The 25,888-nt window shown below is 54.5% G+C and overlaps 1 protein-coding gene across 1 annotated transcript in view; it reads left to right on the top strand.

The window, feature by feature from the left end:
• LOC137466541 (zinc finger protein 271-like) overlaps positions 1-22,767 on the top strand; it is a 62,219-nt gene extending 39,452 nt beyond the window's left edge. Inside the window, exon 2 of the mRNA XM_068178257.1 lies at positions 21,831-22,767. Within this exon, the coding sequence (XP_068034358.1) occupies positions 21,831-22,623 (793 nt within the window). The 3' untranslated portion in view covers positions 22,624-22,767. The remainder of the gene's footprint in view (positions 1-21,830) is intronic.
• The last annotated feature ends 3,121 nt before the right edge of the window (positions 22,768-25,888 follow it).

A 25,888-nucleotide genomic window follows, 5' to 3' on the forward strand; every position in this document is an offset into this window, starting at 1 on the left:
ATCACATCTCTATCTGGCTTTGTTTGAAGGTGTAGGCTCAAAGCAAACTCCCTTAGCTCCTCCCTGAGCCCTGGCCAAGAGGAGGATGAAACCAGATGTTCCCGCACTAGAAGTTGTGGTAGCTTGTTTATTCAACAGTATAAAATCTGGGCCCTCTCACTTGGCGCAAAGTTGGCGGCCTCGCCTGAGGGTGGGCGAACCACATAGGAATTCCCAGTTACTGGGAGTGCTTCTCCCATCCCTTGGTGTGACAGGGCATCCCCAGCTGACGTGTGTGTCAGGACAATGGTCAAGTATGAGGGTAACTGGTGATGTATCTTTCTGAATCCCTACAGGCAATCTTTTCTAGTAATAATCAGGTGCATTGCTTAGCTTATCCTTTTGTACTTCTGTGCTGCTTTGCCCTACAGTCAATGACACTTCTTCCTTAAGCTGGGGTGGGTGTCTTTGGTGCTGACCCTGCCAGCAAGGCATTCCCTTCAGAATTGGACTCGGTGGGTCCCTTCCAACACAGAACATTCTGTGAGTCTGTGATCACTTCTACAAAGTTTGCTCAGAATGAGTTTCAGCTAAAACACTTGGAATTATTTGCTGAAATTAGAGTTGGTAGATGGAACTCTTGTTGGTAAACAATGGAGGGAGAGAACAGCTTCATGTGGGTTTTTGGGGCGTTGCCCCAATTTTGTGGGTTCCTCCCTCCATTTTGGGATCTCACACCTTCGTTTTGGGGGTCTCCACCCAGCGATTTTGGCTTCCACTCCTTCCACTTTGGGGTCCCCCTTTACTTTTGTGCACCCCATCCCCATGTTCCACACATGCCCAGCGGCCCCAGTGTGCACTGAACGGCCAGCAAGGGACTGGGGAATGCCGGGACCCACAGTGATGTCAGTCATCCCTCCTGGTTACACACAGGACTCCTCGGCCCTTTTTGGGGTGCCCTGGAGTGCCAAGGCCACGGGGAGGAAATGTCTTTGCTGCCATGCCGGGCAGGATCTTTCTTGGCCCATTGTGGCCTCATGTCCCCTGTCTCTCATTGTCCTCTGACAGCCCCTGTGTCCCTGCACCCCTCTCAAGAGCAGGACTTTGGTGCCAGCACCCCCAGGCTCCAAATCCCCGCGTTGGCTCTGTCCCTATGGTATCCCCACGCGGCCGTTGCGCCGGGGCCGTTGTGGCGACAGCCGGCGAGCGGCGCCATGGCGGAGCTGCCGCTGCCCGCCGGGCTCAGAGCCAGCGCCTTCCCCGCCAAGCTGTGGCGCCTGGCGAACAGCCCCCGCGTCCGCTCCGTGCGCTGGGACAGCCGGGCCCGGGGGCTGCTCATCCACCGCTCCCTCTTCGAGCGGGAGCTGCTCAGCCCGGGCGACGCCCAGGGCCCGGCCCCGCACACCTTCAGGGCCACGCAGTTCCGCAGCTTCGTGCGCCAGCTCTACCGCTACGGCTTCCGCAGGGTGCCGGGCCGGGTTGGCTCAGCTGTGCCGGGCGATGCCGGGGCTTGGCTCCACTACAGAACCCCTGCTTTCGCCGCGACCGCCCCGACCTCCTGCTCCGCATCAGGCGCCGGAGCGCGGCCAACAGGCAGCGGCCGGCGGCGGGGCGGGAGGGCCGCAGGCGCCCGCCCCGCGGCTCCCAGCAGCTCCCCGGGGCGCGGCCGCTGCCGCACGGGCGGGACGGGCGCAGCCGCTTCCAGCCGCTCTCCAGGGAGCGGCCGCCGCTGCCGCCCGGGCGCCCGCCCAGCGGCTTCCTGCTGCTGCACAGGGAGCGGACGCTGCCGGACGGGCGGGAGCTGCGCAGCCCCCGGCCTGGCCGCTTCCAGCCGCCCCCCGGGCAGCGGCCGCTGCTCGCCCGGCGCCCGCCCTGCGGCTTCCACCTGCTGCACAGGGACCGGCCGGTGCCGGCCCGGCGGGAGGGGCCGAGCCGCTTCCAGGAGCTCTATGGGGAGCGGCCGCCGCCCGCCGAGCGGGAGCTGCTGCGCATCCCGCCCTGCGGCTTCTTCGGGTTCTACGGGGAGCCGCTGCTGCCGCTCGGGCGGGAGGGGCCTCGCAGCCGCTTCCAGCAGCTCTACGGGGGGCAGCTGCCTCCGATCGACCGGGAGGTGCTCAGGATGCAGCCCTGCGGCTTCCAGCAGTTCCACAGGGAGCAGCAGCCCCCAGCCTACGACCCGCGAGGTAGGAAAAGAGTTGTAGCCTTGCTTTTCCAAAAGGTCCTGAAAAGTGACTGTTTGAAGTATTTTTCCACAAGGCTCTGTCATTCTCGGCCCGAAATTCTCAAGCTTATTTAGAAGGGGCACCTAGAAAGGCAAAAGATTCTCTGCCTGGTTTTCCTGCCTGCTTCCTGTGATGGTTGATCCAAGGCAGCAACAGAGATCTGTGTCCCAGAGCCACGTTGTGGAGTGTGACCAATGTCTTTGGATTCTTGCAGCCACCTCGGGCACTTCAGCCCCCAGCACTCCACCTGGCAGTGCAGGTTGTGCAGCATCGACAGCCTCCGGCTCAGCCTGGAATGCACCTGGCGAAGAGCAGTTGCCACCAGTGGATCTTGACTTTGCCGTAGAGCAAATGATCCGGGAGATCAGGAGATCCCTGCCTGAAAGGTCTCCCTCTGCTCAGGTAACCCATTGGAGGGGAATGGAAGAGGCTGGGCTGAAAGCTTTTGAACGCTGTTACATGGAGAAGGAGAGCAACTGTATCCTTGATGCGATTCCAGCAAAATACTGAATGATCTTTAGTTTTCTTTTTTTTCTATTGTTCTTTCAAGGGCAATATGAATGTTGCCCCTGAGTCTTCAGGAGGGGAGCCTGTGAACCGGGCTGCAGCAGAGGAAACTTCATCTGGCACCGAGAGCTGCGAGAACAGTTCCCCAGAGCCCGAGGAGCCTGGTAAGGACAGAGCCCCCGTTGGTTTAGAGAGGTGTGAGACGGCTGCTCTGAGCCTGCCTCTGGCAGGAAGGGAGACGAGAAGAGTTGAGTTCTTGTCTGCAGGGTTGGTGCTTCCTGGTGCCTTTAGTTCAAAGGCACATGCACAACCTGCCCGAGCCCTGCCCTCCACGCTTCGCCAGAGGCTTGGGCACTGAGTCCTCTGCTGTGGCAAGAGAGCAGGGAATAAACCTGACCTTGTGGGAGTTGTGCCACCAAGCTGGGTGTCCCAGTCTGGTTCATACCTCAGCCCCCAGCAGCCTTCAGCCATTTCGGTGAGGACTGTAGTCTCTCTGTCACTGGGACTGTCTGTGTTTCAAGCTCTCGTGGGTGCCATTTGCACTGTGGGTGCTGAGACTTTATTAGGATACTTAAATACTTTACACAGTTCCGTTTTGAAAACTTGGAAGGATCCCTGTTCTTTATAGAGCAGGCTTCAAATTGCCAAGTGAGAGTCTGCCTTTCAGGCCGTCTTTTAATGTCCCTGATAGAAGGACAATTGGTGCTCAAGGGACACTTGCACAAGGGCCAGTATTGTCTCAGTGTTCCCTTTGCTTCCCAGATCCCGTGTGATCAACTTGTCCAGGAGGGCTGCCCTGTGTGCCAGGAAGAGACAGAGGGAGAGCCTGTGACCATTGGGCAGGTAGAATTCCTCTGTCTCTAGTTATATTTGTAGATGTGTATAGCTATATTTATTGATATATGTATTGTATTTATAGATTTATGTAGTTTTTCTTATCTATCTACATAGACAGAGATTTGTCTAGTTAATTTATTTTTAGTTTTAGGTGTATATATTTATATTTTTAGATGTGCAGTTATAGTTGTAGATGTCCATAGTTGCCTTTATACATGTGTATAGTTACATTTACATATATATCGTTATATTTGTAGATAGGCCTATTTATATTGATATATGGGGGTTTAGATACATAGATTGATATCTGTATAGGTGTAGGCCTCTTTTTAACCTCTTCCCCTGCTCTGCTTCCTCCCTCACCTCTTGCTTTTCCCCCGTGCCCCCTGTGTCCCCTCTCCCTGTGCTGGGTCCGAGCTGGCGGCCGGGCCGGGCGGAGCAGCAGTTCCAGCCCCGGGTGTCCCTGGAGCGGTCGGAGCTGCCGGTGGCCCCAGGCAGTGTCCCCTGAGGAGCTGCTGAAGGACGGTGAGACTGAGGGGGCTGAGGGGACGGTGACGCTGAAGGGACGGTGACCCTGAGGTGCTGCTGGGGCTGAGGGCTGTGGGGCAGCCGAGGGCGATGGTGGCACTGAGGTGACAGGGAAGTGGCACAGGCCGAGGGGTGGCGGGTCTAGGGGGACGGGATGGGTCAGAAGGGACTGAGGGGCTGAGAGGACTGTGAGGGGCTGAGGGTGGCGTGGGCTGTGGCCGTGGGCACTGCCCGGCGGGGCAGCAGCGGGCCCTGCCCGTGCTGGGGCTGCTCAGCGCAGCTGCCCCGGCCGGCACAGGGGCTGTCCTTGGGCAAGGCAGCTGTGCCGGCAGGGCCTGGGAGCTGTGCCGGCTGTGCCGGGCTGCCGGGGCTGCGGGACAGTCCCGCCGCGGCTGCGCTCACCACAACCTGGCCCGCTCGGCTGCTTTTTCTTTCTAACCCTCCTGGGGAGGCTCTGAGATCTTCCCTTCCCTGATGGAAGTGCAGCTGCTGCCAAGGAAAACGTCCCCATACTGACTCAGTGCTCCCTTTGCTTCCCAGCTGTGCCATCTGCCGTCCCTGTCCAGGAGAGCTGCTCTGCACGGGAGGAAGAGCCCGAGGGAGAGGCTTTGAAGATGGGGCAGCAGCAAGAGCAGGGAACGGGTGTTATAAGTTAAAGTAAATAATTTGTCTGATCCTTTAGGGATTGATAAAAGGAATTTTATTGATTACAGCAAGCAATGACAAGCAAACAGCGCTGGGTGCAGCCGGGGAGTCAGTGCTCCGCCCAGGCTCACACTGCTTCCCTTTTCCCACGGTCCTTTATTCTCCCCCTTCTTCCGCGTTTGTGGCTTTTCCGGGAGTACTCTGCGCGTGCGCCTCCAGTTGCTAGGGGGTCGCCGCCTGCTCTCTGGTGGTCGTCTGGATGAAGGCTCTCCTCCTCTTCCTCGCTGGGGGTTTATGACCCTGTAACAATCTTTCCATAGATGGTTACACACCTCCTGACCCTAGTTGTACAATCAACTTAAGGAGTCAGCATATCCTCGGGTTTCCTGTTATTCACAAAAAACCTCTTCCTTTGCCTGAGTTCCTGTTTAATGATGAACAAAGAGACTTCTCTTATCTATTACAAGGGGTCTGGAACACAAGTCCTGTGAGGAATGACTGAGGGAGCTGGAGTTGTTTATCCTGGAGAAGACTCAGAGGTGACCTTATCACTCTCCACACTCCCTGAAAGGTGGTTGCAGTCAGGTGGGGGTCGATCTCTCTCCTCACAGCAACTGACAGGACCAGAGGACAGTGTCTTAAGCTGCACCAAGGGAAATTTAGGTTGGATATTAGGAAAAAAGTTTTTTATGGAAAGGGTGATAAAGTGCTGGAACTGTCTGTCCAGGGAGGTGGTGGAGTCACCATCCTGGGATGTGTTTAAAAAAAGACTGGATGTGGCACTCAGTGCCATGGTTTAGCTGAGGTGGTGTTAGGGCATGGGCTGGACTTGATGATCTTAAAGGTCTCTTCCAACCCAGTAATTCTGCGATTCTGTGATTGTGTGACATCACAGACCAGGTTGTGACATCATATAGTAGGCTGTGACATCACTGGTTTATTATGTGACATCACAGAGCAGGCTGTGACATCAGAGCATGCCTGTATGACATCACAGAGCAGAGCAAGCTGTGAGGTCAAAGAGTGTGCTGTGACATTATAGGGTGGCTGTGTTCCATCACTGAAGGTGTTGTGACATCACAGGGTGGGTCTGTGAGCCCACAGAGGTGCTGTGTGACATGTTAAGTGAGTTCTGCCATCACAGGGCAGGCTGTGACATCACAGAGGAGGTTGTGATGTCACAAAGTCGGCTGTGACATTACAGACTGGCTGTGTGACATCACAGAACGAGCTGTGAGGCCACAGAGAAGACTCTGCCATCATAGAAAAGGGCTCTGTGACATCACAGAGCAGCTGTGTGATGTCACAGAGAAGGCTGAGACAATACAGAGTGGGTTGTGACATCACAGAGCTGACTGCGAAATCACAGAGCAGGCTGTGACATCACAGCGAGGCTGCATAACATCACAAAGGTGGTTGTGACATCATAGAGCTGGCTGTGACATCACAGGGTGTCTGTGACATCACAGGGCAGATTTTGTGACATCACAGAGCAGACTGGGACCTCAAAGAGCAGGCTGTGACATCACAGGGCACCTGTATGAAATCACAGGTTACCTGTTACATCTCAGAGTGGGCTGTGTGACATCACAAGTGGCTGTGTGACATCACAGGGGCTGTGTGAGGTCACTGGGGAGGTCACTCCACCCCTGCCCCCCCTCACAGTTCCCCCAGAGAAGTCCAATGCTGCTCGTGCACAGCGGGGTCCCCTGTCCCCCCGGGTCCCCGCACCCCCGGTGCCGCAGCCTCCCCCAGAGGATGTTCCACGAGATCGACCCCAGAGCCTGACACGGGGATGGGAGCTGGGGCTGTGGGGGGTGGGACAGGGGGACAGGGACCCCCCAGCAGCATCCCCGTGTTCCCCAGGGCCAGAGCCTGGGCCAGGGCTCCTTCACCCTGTTACCAATGAGGGCTTGAGAGCACTGAAAAAATCCCCAGCAAGGGATCAGCAAAAACCAGATTTAATATTAACTGACATCACCACAAAGTTCCTTGGCAAGAGTCACTCTGCTCCCGACTGGACACTTCAGGCACACCAAGGAAACAAAGCAAGAACAAAACCAAACAAAATCCAGGCAATCAAACCAGAAATGAACCAAGAACTGTCCGTGTGTGTGTGTGTGTGTGTGTGTGTGTGTCAAAAGGACAATGAGGGCAAGGTGTGAAAAATGCATATTTTATGATTGGCTTTTCTCACAAATATTAAAACAAATATTATATGTGCAATGATAGAAAGTTATGCTGTATTAATTCTCTTAAGTAGTGTGTTAAATATAGTTCTAGGTTATAACACAATGTTAAAATAGAAACTCTGCAATGTCAGATATTTTTACTAGCTCAAGAAAAGGGATAAGATAATCAAGAAACTTAGAACAGAAATAACAGCGACAAGACACATAAAGAGTTACTGCCTCCTTATCAGAAAAGACAAACATTCTTCCACCTTCTCTCCATCTTTATGGAACCACTAGGATTAAGGGGAAGAAGTTGACAACAATCAGAAAAATTCTTAATTTGCAAGGAATTTATGCATCATGTATGAGATATATGAATATGCAACAGCCTGTTGCTTTTAAGGGTAATTCCTTTGATTACAAGGCATGTTTTTGGCAGCTTAGTGCCCAAAACCATCCGGACATCCATAATTCTTTACTTTTTATTGTCTTGTAATTGTCCTAATCCTCATTGTCCAAATTTTTATTACTCTAATTTTATTGCTATTTTTATAACTATTTTATTACTAATAAACTTTTTAAACTAAAAAAAACCAAAGTGATTGGCTTTTTTCACACTATCAAGCCACCCCCCCACTTAACACCCAGCCTCCTGCTTCTCAAAACCTACCTTTACCCCCTTCAATGATCCCTGCCCCTTCTCTATCTCCTCAGGGAATCTCCATGCCATTTTTACCCCCTCCAACAACCCCACTCCCCCATATATATCCACCCCTTGGTGCTTTTTCCCCGTTGCCTCCTACCCCCACTAACATACAACTTGCTTCACCTGTAAGTCAGAATACAACACCTTTCCCTGAGAAAAAACCTCTGGATATATCCTCCAACCTAACAACTGAGCCCTCCCAACGTGATAACAAAGAATTAGTGAGCCAGTCAAATAAGCCTTCAGATGCTGCCCCTTACTGTATTACCAGATCAAAAAGTGGTGTAAGGCCGGAGGTAAATCCTGACAGGCTGCTTCCCCTGAGGGAAGTTCCACTAGGTGTGGGGTAGGAGGAATAGGTGTTATAAATGCACCCCTGACAGCTTCTGAAGTAAGAATATTTAAGAAAGAGCTAGTTGGTTTAATAGAAGATCCAACTGGCACCGCACAGCAAATAGATCAGTTCCTGGGTCCCAATACACACACCTGGGAAGAGCTGCATCCTATTAGGAACATCCTCTTCTCCCCAGAGGAGATTCACCATCTAACCCACTGGTTTGAGGCATTCCCCACGAGAAGGGAGACAGCCCAAACTGTGACAAAAGTTCTCTTAGAAGAAATTATTCCGAGATACGGGCTCGTAAATTTTATTGATTCAGACCGTGGCCCCCACTCTACATCCAGTGTTCTGCAACAAGTCCTCGGGCCCTGGGAATGAAGTGGGAGTTACACACCCCTTGGCACCCTCAGAGTTCTGGGAGGGTCGAGAGGGTAAATCAAACCTTAAAGAATATTTTAATAAAATTGGTCTTAGAAACCCAATGGAATTGGGTCAAATGTTTACCACTAGCCCTATGACGAATAAGAACGAGACCCAGAACAGATCTAGGGGTCTCTCCTTGTGAAATGTTGTTTGGGCTGCCTTTCTTGCTTACCCCATACAGTACTGGGGAACATCAAGAGGGGAGGATGACCATGCAAAAATATATAGAAACACTAACAACAACCCTGGAAGAACTAAGGAAAAAGGGCTACCTTCCCCAAACTTCCCCACTGGACTGTAAAATACATGGTACTAACCCAGGAGACTGGGTGTTGATGAAATCATGGAAAAACCCTCCACTAACTGCTCGCTTTGAAGGCCCCTTCCAGGCACTGCTTGCAGCAAACACCACAGTGAGAACAAAGGAGCGGGGCTGGACTCATGCAAGTCGAGTGAGGGGTCCAGTACAACCCCCAGCTGAGGCAAGCGAATGGACTATAGCCAGCAGAGACGATAAAGACTTGAAACTGGTCCTGAGGAAAGCACCAAAAGAAGTGCAACCCTGAACACAACCCCCCCACAGGAAACCTCTACATTGTTATGCGTATATCCTTAAAGTTTGCTAATGTTTGTTATAGTTATAGGATAAATTTAAGTTTTGTTTAGCTAAGAATTGACAATCAGAATAACATCTCAGTTTCCAGTACTGCTCCACAGAGCACTCCCCTTGCAACCCTCATTGGGACCAAATTGAGGGAAGGGAGTTGGTGAGATAAGGGTCATGGCAGAATGTCTCCAGAAGGAGGGAAAACCAGAGGTGGGAGGCAAGACTGGATCAGGAACTACCTCTGGGAAAGACTCTCAGGGCACCGAGAAAAGCCCTGTGGATCGAGAGGTGAGGAGGCCAGCCCGTACCCGACTCCCACTGGTAGCAATGCTGCTACTCATCCACTTCGGAGGAAGTGGAGGAAACACTTGTGAGAAGTGTTACTATCCCTTGTGTAGAGGAGATACAGTAAGTGCATTCATCAGAGTGCACACCAACATGAATCCCAAATGTATCGACCACTCCCAGTTAACAACCTGTAAAGAGGATAATGAAATATATTGGCTGGCTCAAACTATTGCAAACCCAAGTCAGAGGATCTCAGGAGAGTGCCCCATGAAAGAAAGATGGGTATGTTTTGAACAAGAAAGTAAAACCAACTTAGAGGATACATTCAAGGAGAAAGAAGTGCAATTGAAAGGACAAAGGGATAGGGAGGGACAAATAAATGGTAAGAATCTTTTTATCGATATGGTGGAAAAGATTACAAAAGAATTTAATTTGACTGACTGTTGGGTGTGCAAGGGGACACACTTAAAATTTGGCCATGGGATGGTAACAGTTTGGGTCCCCTAGACATTTTAAAATCGATTACATGAAAAAAAAGTATGGTAGTACCCAAAAGAAGGGAAGGAGAGTGGAAGCTAAAATCCACAATAATAGGGGAAGAGTGTTTATCAAGAAAAGGGAAAATGTATACTATAGAAGCAGGAGAAACACCATGTGAAAGATATCTAGCAGCAAATGACACACACACCCCAGGTGGATCCCAGAAACCCCCCATTCATATTGGTCAATAGAAAAAACTGAAAGTAGATGGGTATACAGAGAAAAACTGTTTGAATGCTTAGGAGATTATATTAACCCATTCTGGGCAATAGAAACCCTATCCAAATATTTGAAACATACAGCAAATCAAGATTCTAATTTCTGGGATGCACCTAAAAGTTTTTTTTTGATCTGTGGTAACACGGCATATGTGAAGTTACCAGGAGGGTGGACTGGGAGTTGCACAATTGGAGCAGTGAAACCATCCTTTTTCTTACTGCTTAGGGATGTGAAATCACACTTGGGAGTCCCAGTATATGATGATCTGGCCAGAAACAAAAGGAGTTTACTTGGCAGAACCCAAAATTGGAACAATGAAATTTGGACCCCACAAAAGATTATCGATACTTATGGGCCGGCTGCCTGGGCCCAAGGTGGATCCTGGGGGTACAGAAGCCCAGTATACATGCTCAATCGAATCATCCGTTTACAAGCAGTACTTGAAATAATGTCCAATCAAACAACTCTGACCATTGATCTCTTGAGCCAGCAGCAACCACAAACATGATCAGTAATTTACCAAATTCGATTGGCAGTGGACTACCTCCTCACAGAGGAAGGAGGGATCTGTGGGAAATTTAACATTTCAGAATGCTGCCTAGAGATCAATGACCACAGTCATGTAATTAAAAACATTACTCAAAATATCAGGAAAATAACCTATGCTGGAACGCAAAAAATTGACCCCCTTTTTGGAGACCCCGATTGGTGGGACAACTTGTTCACCTGGAATGGTAAATGGTGGAAGAAACTGGTCTTCTTTGTAGTGCGTGCACTAGTAAGTGTAATATTTCTACCATGTGCAATTCCGTGTCTAGTCCTGATAGTACCCAGCATTGGCCAAGGCAGCACCATGCTGCAAGGTAACGTAGAAGGGAAAAATGGCAAAAAAGTAATGCTAATAAAAGAACAGAGTGATCAGAATGCCAGAGATATGCTTGAACAGTACGAGAAACTGAGAAAAGTAGAAATTGGACTTTAAAAGGTTGATGCAGGCTAGAAGACTGATCAAATCATTAGAGGGGGAATTGTTAAAATAGGTCAGAAACTATTGTAAAATAGTTGATCGCTGTTGAGCGTGTACTGTTGGTTTGGTTATGGTAAAAGGGGTTTGAAGGGTAGTTAGAAGAAATACGGTACTCCACGTACCGTATTACACCTAAGTAAAGTGCAGCCCCCCAAGGGAAAGGAGCCAGCCTGGACTGAACTGCCACGGGCCAATCGAGCGCCTAAACCTTCATGCAAATGAGGGATCCAAAAAGAAACCGATCCAAAGGGACAAAAAACAGGATAAAAAGGGGGCTTCTGACCCACGGAACCTGTGCTGCTCCACCTGGAACGTCGGGGACGTCGCTGCTCAGAAGACCCAGCGCCGGCGCTGCAGCATCCTTGAGGGGAGCACTCCTGCTCAGCCCGCGGGCCTCCATGCTTTAGGCCTTTCTTTTTTTATTACATTAAATGCTGAAATCACTTTTCGTACCGGGAATGTTTCTAACAAGTATGCTTGTGTTAAAGTGCCTGCTTGGATGGCAATGAACACAGGATGAGGACACCTGTACGGATCTGCCAACGATCAGCACTCACCGTCTGAAGGCAGTGAGGGCTGGGGCCAAAACTGAAGATGATGATAAAAAAGGACTAAAACCACAACCAAGGAATACACATGCTCTAAAAGGGTGGAACCGAGGAGGGGGAGCCACTCTAAACAGTTCTTGGAATATGTAAACTAGTTTGGGGAAAAAGTTTACTATGCATAAGGGTCTATGAATATGCAACAGGCTGATGGCAGGGAAAAGGTATTTAATGGACATCTCCGGAGATAAGTGTGCTCCTGGTTCAGTGCCAAGATGCACCCGGCCGTAACAACCTTTGCTCTATGGTCCTTGTCTCCTATCGTCCTGTATTAAAATGTTTAAATTTTCACAGGAGAGTGAGCGTGTTTTTCACAGCCCGAGCAGAGAGCTCTGCCCGGGGGCTCCCGGGAAAGGCGGCGGCGCTCGGCAGCGGCCCCAGCCCGCGGGAATTCCCCCGCACCGGGACAAAATCCTGCCCCGAAGGAGGCACTTGGAACGCCCGCCTGCGGCTCTCCCTGCCCCAAAGATCCCGGCAGCGGCCCCGCTGTCGCAGCTGCGGCTCTGGAGCAGGGAGGCTCCGCGGGACCCCCGGGCTGTGCCCCCTCCCAGGCCGTGCCCGCCCCGGTGCTGATGTTCCGCCCGGGCTCTCTCGCTGCTCCCGGCTCCCGCAGTCCCGCCGTGACCGGGCACCGACCGCCCGGCGCCGCAGGGCCCCGAGCCCCTGCCCAGCAAAGGGTCGGTGTCCATCGCCGGCCCTTGCCGGGGGCTCCGGCCATTGCCCGGCCCCGGCACAACCTGCAGCTCCCAGCGCAGCTCCCCCGAGCCGGGCACTGCGGGTTCCGAACGAGGCAGAATATTCAGCTCCCGGAATCTCTGTGAGCTCTGCTGACATGTGCAAAACCCGCTGCTGCTGAGGCAATCCCAGCTCCGACTGAAGCCTTCCCACCCAAAATGCTGCCTTCGGTTCGGACACACCATTAAGAAATCCAAGAGCAAACTGAAAGCTGATTAGAGAATCTTGGAAAATCACATCCGAGAACATTTTGTGATAAAATCACAAATGTTAACAGAAGCTGAGAAAGTCAACAATGTTAGAAAACAAGCTTCCAACACTGGGACTAGAAGAGCTCAGGCAATCCATTTGAATGGAATGAGCCCTCTCTTTCTGACATGTGAGCAATGCCATGGAATTTCCCAAACCAGGGAAATGGGGAGCCCTGGCAGCAGCGGCTTCACACGCAGCAATGACACAGAACAGGGCAGGGCAAGAGGCTGACGAAATTCTAACTTCTACTTGCAATGAAGAACCTGTTTCTACTATAGCCACTATTAATATAGAGTCAAAAAGACTAAAAATACTAGTAATAACAACTGTACCATTAATAGCAGAAATAGAGATCATTGAAATAATAATGGTAATGAAAACCCTACCATACTTATACGAGGTTTGCATGGCCAGGTTTTGGTAAGGGAGGGGCTCTAGGAGCACCTTCTGTGAGAGCAGCTGCTCCTCCATGTCCCACAGAGTCAATTCCAGCCCACTCCAGGATGGACCAGCCACCAGCCAAGGCTGGGTCAGTTAGAAATGGTGGTAATGCCTTTGGGATAAGAGATTTAAGAAATCAAAAACTGGTGATCGTGTAGTTGTAACTGTGAGCAGGGAAGAGCAGGGTGAGAACATGTGAGAGGAACAGCTCTGCACACCCCAGGGCAGGGCAGAAGGGGCAGGAGCTGCTCCAGGTGCTGGAGCTGATTGCCCTGAGATTCCCTGGTGCAGTCCCTGGTGAGGCAGCTGGGCCCCTGCAGCCCATGGAGGGCACGGAGAGCAGAGATGCACCTGCAGCGCCGGGAATAGCCCGTGCCGGAGCAGGGGGATGCCTGAGCGGAGCTGTGACCCCACGAGAAACCTGTGCTGGAGCAGGGACCTGGCAGAGACCTGCAAACCCCTGGAGAGAGGAGCCCACGCTGGAGCAGGGTCCTGGTAGGACCTGTGAGCCCATGGAGGAGCGAGCCACGCTGCAGCAGCTTGTGAAGAACTGCTGTCCCTGAGATGAACTCACCTTGGAGAAGTTCATGGAGAAGTGCCTCAGGGAGGGACCCCAGCACAGCAGGGGAACGACTCCTCTCCCCGAGCAGCAGGAGAAACAAGAGGTGATGACCTGACCAGAACCCCCATTCCCTGTCTCCCTGCACCCACTGGGGGAGGAGGTAGAGCTGGGAAGGAGGGAGGGATGGGCAGAAGGGGTTTTTAAAGCTTTATTTTACTTCTCACTATCCTGCCCTGATCTGGATAGCAATAAGTTCCACTAATATCTCTGATTTCGAAAATGATTTGCCCATGATGGCATTTGCTGAGTGATCTGCCCCAGTCCTTAACTCAACCCATGAAGCTTTCCTTCTGTTTTCTCTCTCCTGGCCATCTCTGGAGGGGAGTGAGAGAGCAGCTTTGGTGGGTGCCTGGCATCCAGCCAGGGTGAAGAGACAACACTTCCTTTCCTTCATTCTTTCTTTCTTTCCAGAGGTCACGGTGCAGAGGTTGAGTGGGGCTTTGATGGAGGGAGTGAAGGTGGTGGGGAGTGGTGGGGACAGGAGCCACAGGGACGTGGGACAGGCATCAGAGGGGCCCGGGCAGCTGGCAGGGGGCAAGGCCTGCCCCCTGGCCCAGCAGCAGCCCCGTGCCCTGCCCAAGGCGCTCCCAGCAGGGGCTGGGCCCCAGAGGCAGGGGGAGAGCCCAGTCCCGGGGGCGGCGTTTCTGCCCCGACCCCCGTCCAGCCCAGCCTGCCCCGTGTGCGCAGTGACCGCTGGCACGGGCTGCACTGGACACTGTGACCTGCTGGGGACACTGAGAGCTGCCCCGCTGGGACACTGCCCTTGGCACTTCACAGGCACCAAACAGACCCCAGCCAGCACTGCCCCTTGTCATGTCCCAGGCACCGGAGAGCATCACAGCCCCGCTCCTGGTGATGTCCCAGGCACCAGAGCACATCCCAGCCCCGCTCCTGGTGATGTCCCAGGCACCAGAGCACATCCCAGCCTTGCTCCTGGTGATGTCCCAGGCACCAGAGCACATCCCAGCCCCGCTCCTGGTGATGTCCCAGGCACCAGAGCACATCCCAGCCTTGCTCCTGGTGATGTCCCAGGCACCAGAGCACATCCCAGCCCCGCTCCTGGTGATGTCCCAGGCACCAGAGCACATCCCAGCCCCGCTCCTGGTGATGTCCCAGGCACCAGAGCACATCCCAGCCCCGCTCCTGGTGATGTCCCAGGCACCAGAGCACATCCCAGCCCCGCTCCTGGTGATGTCCCAGGCACCAGAGTGCATCCCAGCACCGCTCCTGGTGATGTCCCAGGCACCAGAGCACATCCCAGCCCCGCTCCTGGTGATGTCCCAGGCACCAGAGTGCATCCCAGCCCCGCTCCTGGTGATGTCCCAGGCACCAGAACACATCCCAGCCCCGCTCCTGGTGGTGTCCCAGGCACCAGAGCACATCCCAGCCCCGCTCCTGGTGATGTCCCAGGCACCAGAGCACATCCCAGCCCCGCTCCTGGTGATGTCCCAGGCCCTACGAGTGTTCCAGGTGTGGGAAGAGCTCCTCACACAGCCCAGCCTTGACCCAACACCAACAGAGGCACCACCAAGGGCAGCCCTGCGAGTGCCCCCAGTGTGGGAAGAGCTCCGTGCGCTGCTCCAGCTCCATCTCCCACGGGAGGATCCGTGCTGGATGATCCCCAGTGAGCCCCAGTGGGCAGAGCCCCGGTGATCCGTGGTGCCGCTGATCCGTGTTGGGAAGACACCTGGCTGGGGGCTCCACATCCTCCTGGCTCCCCTTGGCCTGGATTTTTTTTTTCATTTCTCTTTGCCCTTTCAAAACCCTCAAAAGCAGGTAAAAATAAAGATGTTGAGCTAAGACAAGGATGGGGACATGGGGGTCTTGCAGGGAATGTGGGGGATGCTGGGTTTGAGGGACCGGAGGGTTCCTGGGAGGGCCCTGGGGGCCGCTCAGGGCTTTGGGGACACCAGGCTGAGCGGCTCCGGTTGCACTGGGAGACCCTGGTGGAGGTTCTGGGGAAGCTGGTCAAGGACCTCCCGTCCCTGTCCCCATTCCTGGTCCCATTCCCAGTCCTATTCCTGGTCTCTGCCCCCCTTCCCGGTCCCATTCCCAGTCTCTGTCCCCAGTCCTGATTGCTGTCCCCATTCCCAGTCCCATTCCCAGTCCTATTCCTGGTCTCTGTCCCCTTTCCCGGTCTTATTCCCTGTCCCTGTCCCCACTTTGTGTCCCCATTCCCAGTCCCTGTCCCCATTCCCACTCCCTGTCCCCATTCCCGTTGCCTGTCCCCATTCCCATTCCCTGTCCCCATTCCCATTCCCTGTCCCCATTCCCAGCCTCTGACCCCATTCCCGGTCCCCATTCCCGGTCCCTGTCCCCATTCCCATTCCCTGTCCCCATTCCCATTCCCTGTCCCCATTCCCGGTTCCTATCCCCATTCCCGGTCCCTGTCCCCATTCCCATTCCCTGTCCCCATTCCCATTCCCTGTCCCCATTCCCGGTTCCTATCCCCATTCCCGGTCCCTGTCCCCATTCCCATTCCCTGTCCCCATTCCCGGTCCCTGTCCCCATTCCCATTCCCTGTCCCCATTCCCGTTCCCTGTCCCCATTCCCATTCCCTGTCCCCATTCCCGTTCCCTGTCCCCATTCCCATTCCCTGTCCCCATTCCCGGTCCCTGTCCCCATTCCCATTCCCTGTCCCCATTCCCATTCCCTGTCCCCATTCCCGGATCCTATCCCCATTCCCGGTCCCTGTCCCCTCTCACCGACGCCTCTGTCCCCATTCCCTGTCCCCATTCCCATTCCCTGTCCCCATTCCCAGCCTCTGTCCCCATTCCCGGTCCCTGTCCCCATTCCCATTCCCTGTCCCCATTCCCATTCCCTGTCCCCATTCTCGGTCCCTGTCCCCATTCCCGTTCCCTGTCCCCATTCCCGGTCCCTGTCCCCATTCCCACTCCCTGTCCCCATTCCCGGTCCCTGTCCCCATTCCCACTCCCTGTCCCCATTCCCACTCCCTGTCCCCATTCCCACTCCCTGTCCCCATTCCCGGTCCCTTTCCCCATTCCCGTTCCCTGTCCCCATTCCCGGTCCCTGTCCCCATTCCCACTCCCTGTCCCCATTCCCGGTCCCTGTCCCCATTCCCACTCCCTGTCCCCATTCCCACTCCCTGTCCCCATTCCCGTTCCCTGTCCCCATTCCCATTCCCTGTCCCCATTCCCATTCCCTGTCCCCATTCCCGGTTCCTATCCCCATTCCCGGTCCCTGTCCCCTCTCACCGACGCCTCTGTCCCCTTTCCCTGTCCCCATTCCCATTCCCTGTCCCCATTCCCAGCCTCTGTCCCCATTCCCGGTCCCTGTCCCCATTCCCATTCCCTGTCCCCATTCCCATTCCCTGTCCCCATTCTCGGTCCCTGTCCCCATTCCCATTCCCTGTCCCCATTCCCGGTCCCTGTCCCCATTCCCGGTCCCTGTCCCCATTCCCGTTCCCTGTCCCCATTCCCGGTCCCTGTCCCCATTCCCATTCCCTGTCCCCATTCCCGGTCCCTTTCCCCATTCCCGTTCCCTGTCCCCATTCCCGGTCCCTGTCCCCATTCCCGGTCCCTGTCCCCATTCCCACTCCCTGTCCCCATTCCCATTCCCTGTCCCCATTCCCATTCCCTGTCCCCATTCCCGGTCCCTTTCCCCATTCCCGTTCCCTGTCCCCATTCCCGGTCCCTGTCCCCATTCCCACTCCCTGTCCCCATTCCCATTCCCTGTCCCCATTCCCACTCCCTGTCCCCATTCCCACTCCCTGTCCCCATTCCCGTTCCCTGTCCCCATTCCCATTCCCTGTCCCCATTCCCGGTCCCTGTCCCCATTCCCAGTCCCTCTCCCCGTTCTCACTCCCTGTCCCCATTCCCGTTCCCTGTCCCCATTCCCATTCCCTGTCCCCATTCCCGGTCCCTGTCCCCATTCCCATTCCCTGTCCCCATTCCCATTCCCTGTCCCCATTCCCGGTTCCTATCCCCATTCCCGGTCCCTGTCCCCTCTCACCGACGCCTCTGTCCCCATTCCCTGTCCCCATTCCCATTCCCTGTCCCCATTCCCAGCCTCTGTCCCCATTCCCGGTCCCCATTCCCGGTCCCTGTCCCCATTCCCATTCCCTGTCCCCATTCCCATTCCCTGTCCCCATTCTCGGTCCCTGTCCCCATTCCCATTCCCTGTCCCCATTCCCGGTCCCTGTCCCCATTCCCGGTCCCTGTCCCCATTCCCGGTCCCTGTCCCCATTCCCGGTTCCTGTCCCCATTCCCATTCCCTGTCCCCATTCCCATTCCCTGTCCCCATTCCCGGTCCCTGTCCCCATTCCCGTTCCCTGTCCCCATTCCCGGTCCCCGTTCCCATTCCCTGTCCCCATTCCCGGTCCCTATCCCCATTCCCGTTCCCTGTCCCCATTCCCATTCCCTGTCCCCATTCCCATTCCCTGTCCCCATTCCCGGTCCCTGTCCCCATTCCCAGTCCCTGTCCCCATTCTCACTCCCTGTCCCCATTCCCGTTCCCTGTCCCCATTCCCATTCCCTGTCCCCATTCCCGGTCCCTGTCCCCATTCCCATTCCCTGTCCCCATTCCCATTCCCTGTCCCCATTCCCGGTCCCTGTCCCCTCTCACCGACGCCGCCGCCATCGCTCCAGCCCCCCCGGCCCTCACGTGACCGAGCAAACCCCGCGCTGCTCCCGCCGTATTTGCATAGCCCCGCCCCTTGGCCTGGCCCCGCCCCCGCCGGCTGCAGCCGCGTCCGGGCGCTGTTTGCTCCCAGTTCCCTCCCAGTGCTCCCAGTGAGGCGGTACTGGGAGGGAGAGCGCTCCCAGCTCCTTCCCGGTGCTCTCACCATCGTTCCCAGTGCTCCCAGTAAGAGCGGTACTGGGAGGGAGAGCGCTCCCAGTTCCTTCCCGGTGCTCTCACCATCGTTCCCAGTGCTCCCAGTAAGGCGGTACTGGGAGGGAGAGCGCTCCCAGCTCCTTCCCGGTGCTCTCACCATCGTTCCCAGTGCTCCCAGTGAGGCGGTACTGGGAGGGAGAGCGCTCCCAGCTCCTTCCCGGTGCTCTCACCATCGTTCCCAGTGCTCCCAGTAAGGCGGTACTGGGAGGGAGAGCGCTCCCAGCTCCTTCCCGGTGCTCTCACCATCGTTCCCAGTGCTCCCAGTAGCGCTCCCAGTGCCGGGCGGGGCGGGGCCGCTTTGGAACCCCCCCAGGGCAGAGCGCGGCTGCTTTTGGGTGTCGGCACCGCCCGGGCCGGGCTGGGAGCGGAGGAGGAGCGGGAGGGAGAAGAGGGAGAGAGGAGGAGGAAAAGGAAAGGGAAAAAGAGGAGCGGGAGGAAAAGAAGGACCAGGAGGAAGAGGAGCGGGAGGAGGGACAGCGGAGGAGCGGGAGGAGGAGCAGCCCCAGCCCCAACCCCACGCGGTTCCCCCGCTCGGGCCGCGGCTCCTGCGGCTCCGCCGGCATCGCCCCCCCAGAACCGCAGGGGAGCGGGGAGGGGGAGCTCGCCCCAAATCCATCGCGGGGTCTCCGGCAGGGTTGTTTGGCAGGGCAGGGGATGTTTGGGTCTTGCAGGACCCCAAAGCTGAGCCGGAAATGGCCCTGCAGGGACCTTGGGGGGTGCCACGTGGCGATCACCCGGTACCGGCAGGCAGAGGAGGGATATCAGATATGAGAAGGTCGGAGACCGCCCAGCCCCGAGCACCCTCAGCGCTGAGAGGGACACAGAGCCCCTGGTCCCCAGCCCTGCACAAGCATTCCCTGAGGCCAGAGGGATGGAGACCCCCCGAGCATCCCCCAGGGTGAAAGGACAGAGACCCCGAGCATCCCCTGGGCTGAGAGGGACAGAGACTGCCCCGAGCACCCCCTGGCACAGGGTGAGAGGGAGGGAGACCCCCCAGGCATTCCCTGGGGTGAGAACAATGGAGACCCCCTGGAGAATGGCCTGGGGTGACAGGGATAGGGACACCCCCTGGAGAATGGCCTGGGGTGACAGGGACAACCCCCCAAGCCCCTCCCAAGCATCACCCAGGGCGAGTGGCACAGAGACGCCTCGAACATCCCCTGGGGACCGGACAAAAAAAACTTGAGTTTTTTGAGTTTTTAAACAGATATAAGAAATCAAACTTAACTCTGCATAAAATATTTGACGGATATTTGATTTTCCCACAAGTCACTTGTGATGGAAACGCAAACAAATCCCAAACATGAATAAACTGACAATAGAAGCAATTCTGTGGCAATTCCAAGTTTCATCGGTTCCTGCACAGCTCCAGCTCAGCTGCTGGCAGGTTCTGATAAAAGAAAAGTGAAAATTTGTCCCAATACAGATTTTTAAAAGGAAGGCAAAGCTGTGTGTAGCTGTCACAAAGGAGACAGGGACAAAGAAAATAATGATTCTCACATTTGGCAAAGCCCCCAAGCCTGTGAATTCGGGAGTTATTTGGGAATTTAGACACTTGAGCTGGGCTTCTGGTAGGACTTTAATAGCCTTGTGTTCCTCACCTTGTGGTGAATGATCCTTGTCAGTCTTGCTGGTATCATTTGCTCCCTTTCCTGCAGTGATTTTAACAAACTTTTCTAGGGAGGACAACAAAATATTTTCTTTACACTGGCCACCCACAATAGCCATTTTCCTCATAAATTCTCCCAAAAGTCGCTCAGAGGAAACTGCATTGAAGTTTTCAAGAGATCCTCCAGAATGAGCCAGAACCTCCTGAGAGGAGGGAACCATGCTGTTGTCAAAGGCACTCGGGGTCAGACATCAGTGCCCTGAACTCACTGCACCAAAATAATGTCTCAATCTGGTTAATAAAATTGTTAGAGAGATGCCTCTGCCCCAATTAAGGTGCTAATGAGACCAAATCCAAAGTGGATTTTATTGAACAGTAAATGTGAGGTAGAGGGAGAGATGGAAGAAAGAGAAAAGGGGGGAGAGCAAGGGAGTGACAGGGACAGAGACCTCCCCTGAGGTGGGGCAAGTGTGACATTGTCCCCTGTGTGTGTGGCCTTCCCAGGGTGGGGGTTTTACACCTGAGCCAGTTTGGGAAAGGGGGGTGGTGTTCACCCCCCACCCCGAGCTGGGATTGCCTTACTGTTTCAGGGTGCAATGTAAGACGTAACCCAAAGTATGTTTTCAGTCACCATCTTCATAAACTGTGATAAACAGGTGGGGCAGTGTTCTTTATCTCTTCCATGACTCAGCCCTGATAACGCCCTCCAGGGGCTATCTTCTGTTAATGGGCCATTGAGTGCCACTGCAGGACTGATAAAATTACATCATCCCATTGTGGGATGCTCCGCCCAGGGGGAGGAACCAAACATTCCTACCTGGATATAATCTCACCCTTGCAACACCAGGACCACCTTGCCTACTGGATTCCCAGAAGACAAGAGCTCCGTAACCACCACTGGACCTTCAGAGGAAGACCAGACCCTTCTACAGGATCACCGCTTTGACAGAATCACGTTCATCACTCCAACAGGACTGCAGACACCATTTCATCCGACAGCTACCACCACCCTGACCAACGGGGTGTCAGGTTAAATCCTGACTCTGTCAATCTAAGCCAGTGTTTCTGTATCATTGCCTTGATCTTAATATTCTTACTAAATTGTAATTCTGGCTTAGACTCTCCCCCTGGTTTGCCTTCAAACCAGTATAAAACTCATTGTGCTCATCCCTTGTTTTTCTCCCAAAACAGAATTTCCTATCTCCAAACCTTCACCAGATGGAGGAGGTAGCTGCGAGGAAGAAGAAGGAGGTCTGGCACCCCCGGGCAGCTGAGGAGGAAGTCAGTGCCCCTTTCCCCGTCTCTCCTGCTCCATCTCCCAGCCCAGCGTGGCTCCCGGCTGCAGGACAACGATGCTGTCGACGCCATCCTGCCAGGGACACACTGGGGGGATTCTCTTCCCCTTCCCTCTGGCATGGAGGCAAATCCCATCCTCTCCTTGTCCTTCCTCCCCCAGGGAAGGAGCTGAGGATGGAAACCAGGGAGGACAAATCCCCGCGGCAGAACCTTGTGGAAGAGGCTGTTTTGAGCAACTCCATGGCGCAGAAATCCAACAGGGAGGAAAAGCCCCGGAGATCCCGCAGGAGGAGGGGCTGCAAACCCAACCCAGGGTGCTCTGAGGAGGAAAGACCCACCCTGTGCCAGGAAGGTGGACAGAGCTTCAGCCAGAGCTCAGAGCTGGTGGTGCATGAGCAGGTTCATGATGGGGAGAAGCCCTACAAGTGCTTGGAGTGTGGGAAGAGCTTCAGGAGGAGTTTCAACCTGATCTGCCACCAGATGATCCACACCGAGGCATGGCCCTACAAGTGTGGGGAGTGTGGGAAGGGCTTCAGCTGCAGCTCTGCCCTCGTCATCCACCAACGCATCCACACGGGGGAGAGGCCCTACGAGTGTCCCGAGTGTCAGAAGAGTTTTCAGACCAGCTCCAGTCTCCTCCGTCACCAGCGGATCCACACCGGGGAGAGGCCCTATGAGTGTGGGGAATGTGGGATGACCTTCAGCCAGAGCTCCAGCCTGATCTGCCACCAGAGGATCCACACCAGGGAACGGCCCTATGAGTGTGGGGAATGTGGGAAGAGCTTCCGCCAGAAGTCCCACTTGATCAGCCACCAGAGGATCCACACTGGAGAAAGGCCATACAAGTGTGGGGAATGTGGCAAGGGCTTCAGCCAGAAGTCCCAACTGATCATCCATCAAATGATCCACACTGGAGAGAGGCCATACGAGTGTCCCGCGTGTGAGAAGAGGTTTCCAACTAGCTCCCATCTCCTCCTGCACCAGCGCATTCACACAGAGGACAGGCCCTTCCGCTGCCCCGACTGCAGGAAGGGCTTCAAGCACAACTCCCACCTCGTCACCCACCGGCGCATTCACACTGGGGAGAGGCCCTACAAGTGTCCCCAGTGTGGGAAGAGCTTCACCCAGAGCTCTCACTTGACCAGACACCAACGGAGGCACCAGTAAGGAAAGCTCTGTGAGTGCCCGGACTGCAGGAAGAGCTTTGTGCACTGCTCCAGCTTCATCCCCCATGGGAGAACCCATGTTGGGAAGAGCCCTGGTGATCCATGTTCCCTGTGATGCATGCTGGGAAGAGATCTTTTCCTGCCCTTGCCAATGACATGATGTGGGATCAAAGAACATCAGGGTCTGGCCATGGCCCTGTCATTGCATTCACTCCTACCTCAGGTCATTGCCAGGGGCAGCAAAGGGACTCTCTCTCTCTCTCTCTCTCTCTCTCTGTCCCTGAGGAGAAGGGTGTCCTTTCCAGGCAGGAGGAAATACATGGCCAGGAAGAGCCAGTCAGTTGTGATGTAGTCTTCCCTGTAAATAGTTTTTCTTATCCCTTCTGTTATCAGTATTTTTTCTGTTCCTGTTTGTTCCTTGTCTCGTTGCTGTTCCCAGTAAATTGTTCTCCTCCCAGCCCAGGATCTTTGCCTTTTGTGCTTTCCATGGGAGGCGGGAGGGCAGTGAGCGGCAGCACGGTTTTTAGGGGGAGCAGGAAATTGGGGAATCCCATTCCTGAACCCCGGCCCTTGGAAACCGAGCATCCCAGCTGGTCCCAGCCCTGGTGGCCATGGCAACAGCCTTGGGAGCGGGTCCCTGGCTGGGGCTGTGGGAACCTCTTCACTCTGGTGCCCAGGGACAGGACTGGAGGGAGCGGCTGCAGCTGAGACGGGGCAGGCTGAGGTTGGATCTCAGGAAAAGGTTTTTGCCCAGGGGCTGCTGGGGCACTGGCCCAGGCTCCCCAGGGAAGGGTCACAGCTCCAGGGCTCTCTGAGCTCCAGCAGCGTTTGGACACCGCTGCCAGGCCCAGGCTGGCATTGTTGGGGTGTCCTGTGCAGGGCCAGCAGTTGGACTCGAGGATCCTGATGGGTCCCTCCCAGCTCAGCCAGTTCTGTGGTTCTGGGATCCCATGGCCCTGGGGATGGGACTGCCAATGGTTGCCATGGCAACGGGCTCTGGCTCCAGGCCTGAGCTGGTGTCCATGGCAACCACCCCTGGCATGGGGTCTCCATGGAGCTGCCCAGGGACTGACCATAGCAACAGGGGCTGGTGATGGTTGCCATGGAAACTGACCATAGCAACAGGGGCTGGTGATGGTTGCCATGGAAACTGACCATAGCAACAGGGGCTGGTGATGGTTGCCATGGAAACTGACCATAGCAACAGGAGCTGGTGATGGTTGCCATGGAAACAGAGTATGGCAACAGGGGGCTGGTGATGGTTGCCATGGAAACTGACCATAGCAACAGGGGCTGGTGATGGTTGCCATGGAAACTGACCACAGCAACAGGGGTTCCTGGTGATGGTTGCCTGCTAAGGATCAGATTTGTCACAGGCACTCAGAGGGGTTCCATGGGGAATTTCCAAGAGTCTCCAGGCTGCTCAAGAGCCGGAATGTCACAGGCAGAGACAGGGGCTCCATGGAGACCTCCCAGGGGTTTCTGGGGATGGTAAAGAGCCGTGTGGGCAGAGGCAGTCCCAGCCATCCCATGGTGACATCCCAGGGGACATTGGGCTGCAAAGGCACCGATCTGTCACAGGCACTCACAGGGGCTCCACAGTGACATCCCAGGAGTCCCCAGGCTGACAAAGAGCCGGGATGTCACGGGCACTCACAGGGGTTCCTGTCGTGGGCAGAGTGGGAGCTTCAGGCAAAAGCTTTATTTCCTTACTGGAGAAACTCCTGCTGAGTCATGAGGTGGAGAAATGTCCCCCAACAGCCACCATAGATCCTGAAACCCCTGCAGCACCCCAGAATTCTAGACTTCTAGAATTCCTTCTAATAGAAGAGACTGGCAGCGGCTGGATCCCATCCCGACCCTGCAGATTGGACAGGTGGAATTGAACCTTAATGCAATTTGTCCCAAAAGATTAATGATGTAATACCAGATAAATCTGTATAAATACAGCTATGATTGATTCTGATCATTATTAGATAAAACGGTCTATTTACAACACAGAATAAAATTTAAAAAATAGTTATTTACTCCTCAATAAAGGAGCTATACCAATTATAGACTATTCTGCTCTAGGAAGCAATTTTGAAGTCACCAGGGCCTTGCTAGAGTGGTTTGAGCCCACCGCAGGCAGAGCCTCCTGCTCCAGCAGGAACTGCTTTTCCTGTGCCAGGAGCAGGGCAGGTCCTGCTGCAGGAAAAGCCCCAGGCCAGCCCCAGCACAGGGAAGGCCTCGGGCACAAGGGCAGAGTGCCGTGCTGGGAGCTGTGCCAGGGAGAGCCTGAGGCACCAAAGGCGCCTTGGCAGCAGCAGCTGCTTGCAGGGCATGGCCAGAAGCCTCCCTTGGCAAGCCGGCCTGGTGGCCACCACTGCAATGTCACTGTTGAGCAAGAAATGTCACAGGCTCATCAGAAGGCTGATTGGCATCATGTGCCATATGTTTGGAACTGCTCCTTTTTATATGCTGTTCCGATCCAGGTAGATAAAGTCCCAGTGGCACATATCAGAGGTTTGTTAGGGAAGACAGTGTGGATCAATTCTGCCTCGAGTACAGACAAACCCATTGGTGAGATTGTCTTGCCTCAGGGACCAGGTTGTACATGGTGAATAATGCAGAAATATGGAAGAACACGATGAGTACCTCAGGTAGATCTGATTGTGGGGTGAGCCTCATATGCAAATATCACTGTTTGTTGGATGTTACTGCCCCTGTCTTTACATTAAACCACACCGACATGAGACAGAAGGAAATGTGTAAGTGTCGAAGGTTTGTGCAAGTGATATAGAAGGAAATGTGTGTCGAAGGTTTGAGCAAGAGAGATGGAAGGAAATGTGTGTCAAAGGTTTGAGCAAGTGAGATGGAAGGAAATGTGTCTGAGTAAGTGAAAGATGGAAGTTTTTACTTGATGAAGTTTTTACATGATGTTTGGTAGTATGTTGACGATTCGGAGATAAGGGGTGGAATGTCCTAGGGTGATGTTATGGTGCTTGCATCCCCAGTCGTGTGTTCTGTTTATGCTTGATGTTATGTTCTGTGCCTTCAGGACTGGCTCCAAAAAGTGAAGGTTTGTTTCGTCTTGTAATCAGCCAGCTCACCTCCCCCCACAGTCTGTGTCTAGGAGAGGCTAGGGCTTGCTGGCTTTCTTGCTTGCTTGCTGGCTTGCTTGCTTTTGCTTTGCTCTTGCTCCTGCTTTTTGCTTTTGCCCTTGCTTTTGCTTATTAGTTAGTTTAGCTAGGAAATCCAGTTTTTTCCCTGAACTGCTTTTTTTT

Source organism: Anomalospiza imberbis, unplaced genomic scaffold, assembly GCF_031753505.1.
Source record: "Anomalospiza imberbis isolate Cuckoo-Finch-1a 21T00152 unplaced genomic scaffold, ASM3175350v1 scaffold_267, whole genome shotgun sequence".
In the NCBI taxonomy this organism is placed as follows: Eukaryota; Metazoa; Chordata; class Aves; order Passeriformes; family Viduidae; genus Anomalospiza; species Anomalospiza imberbis.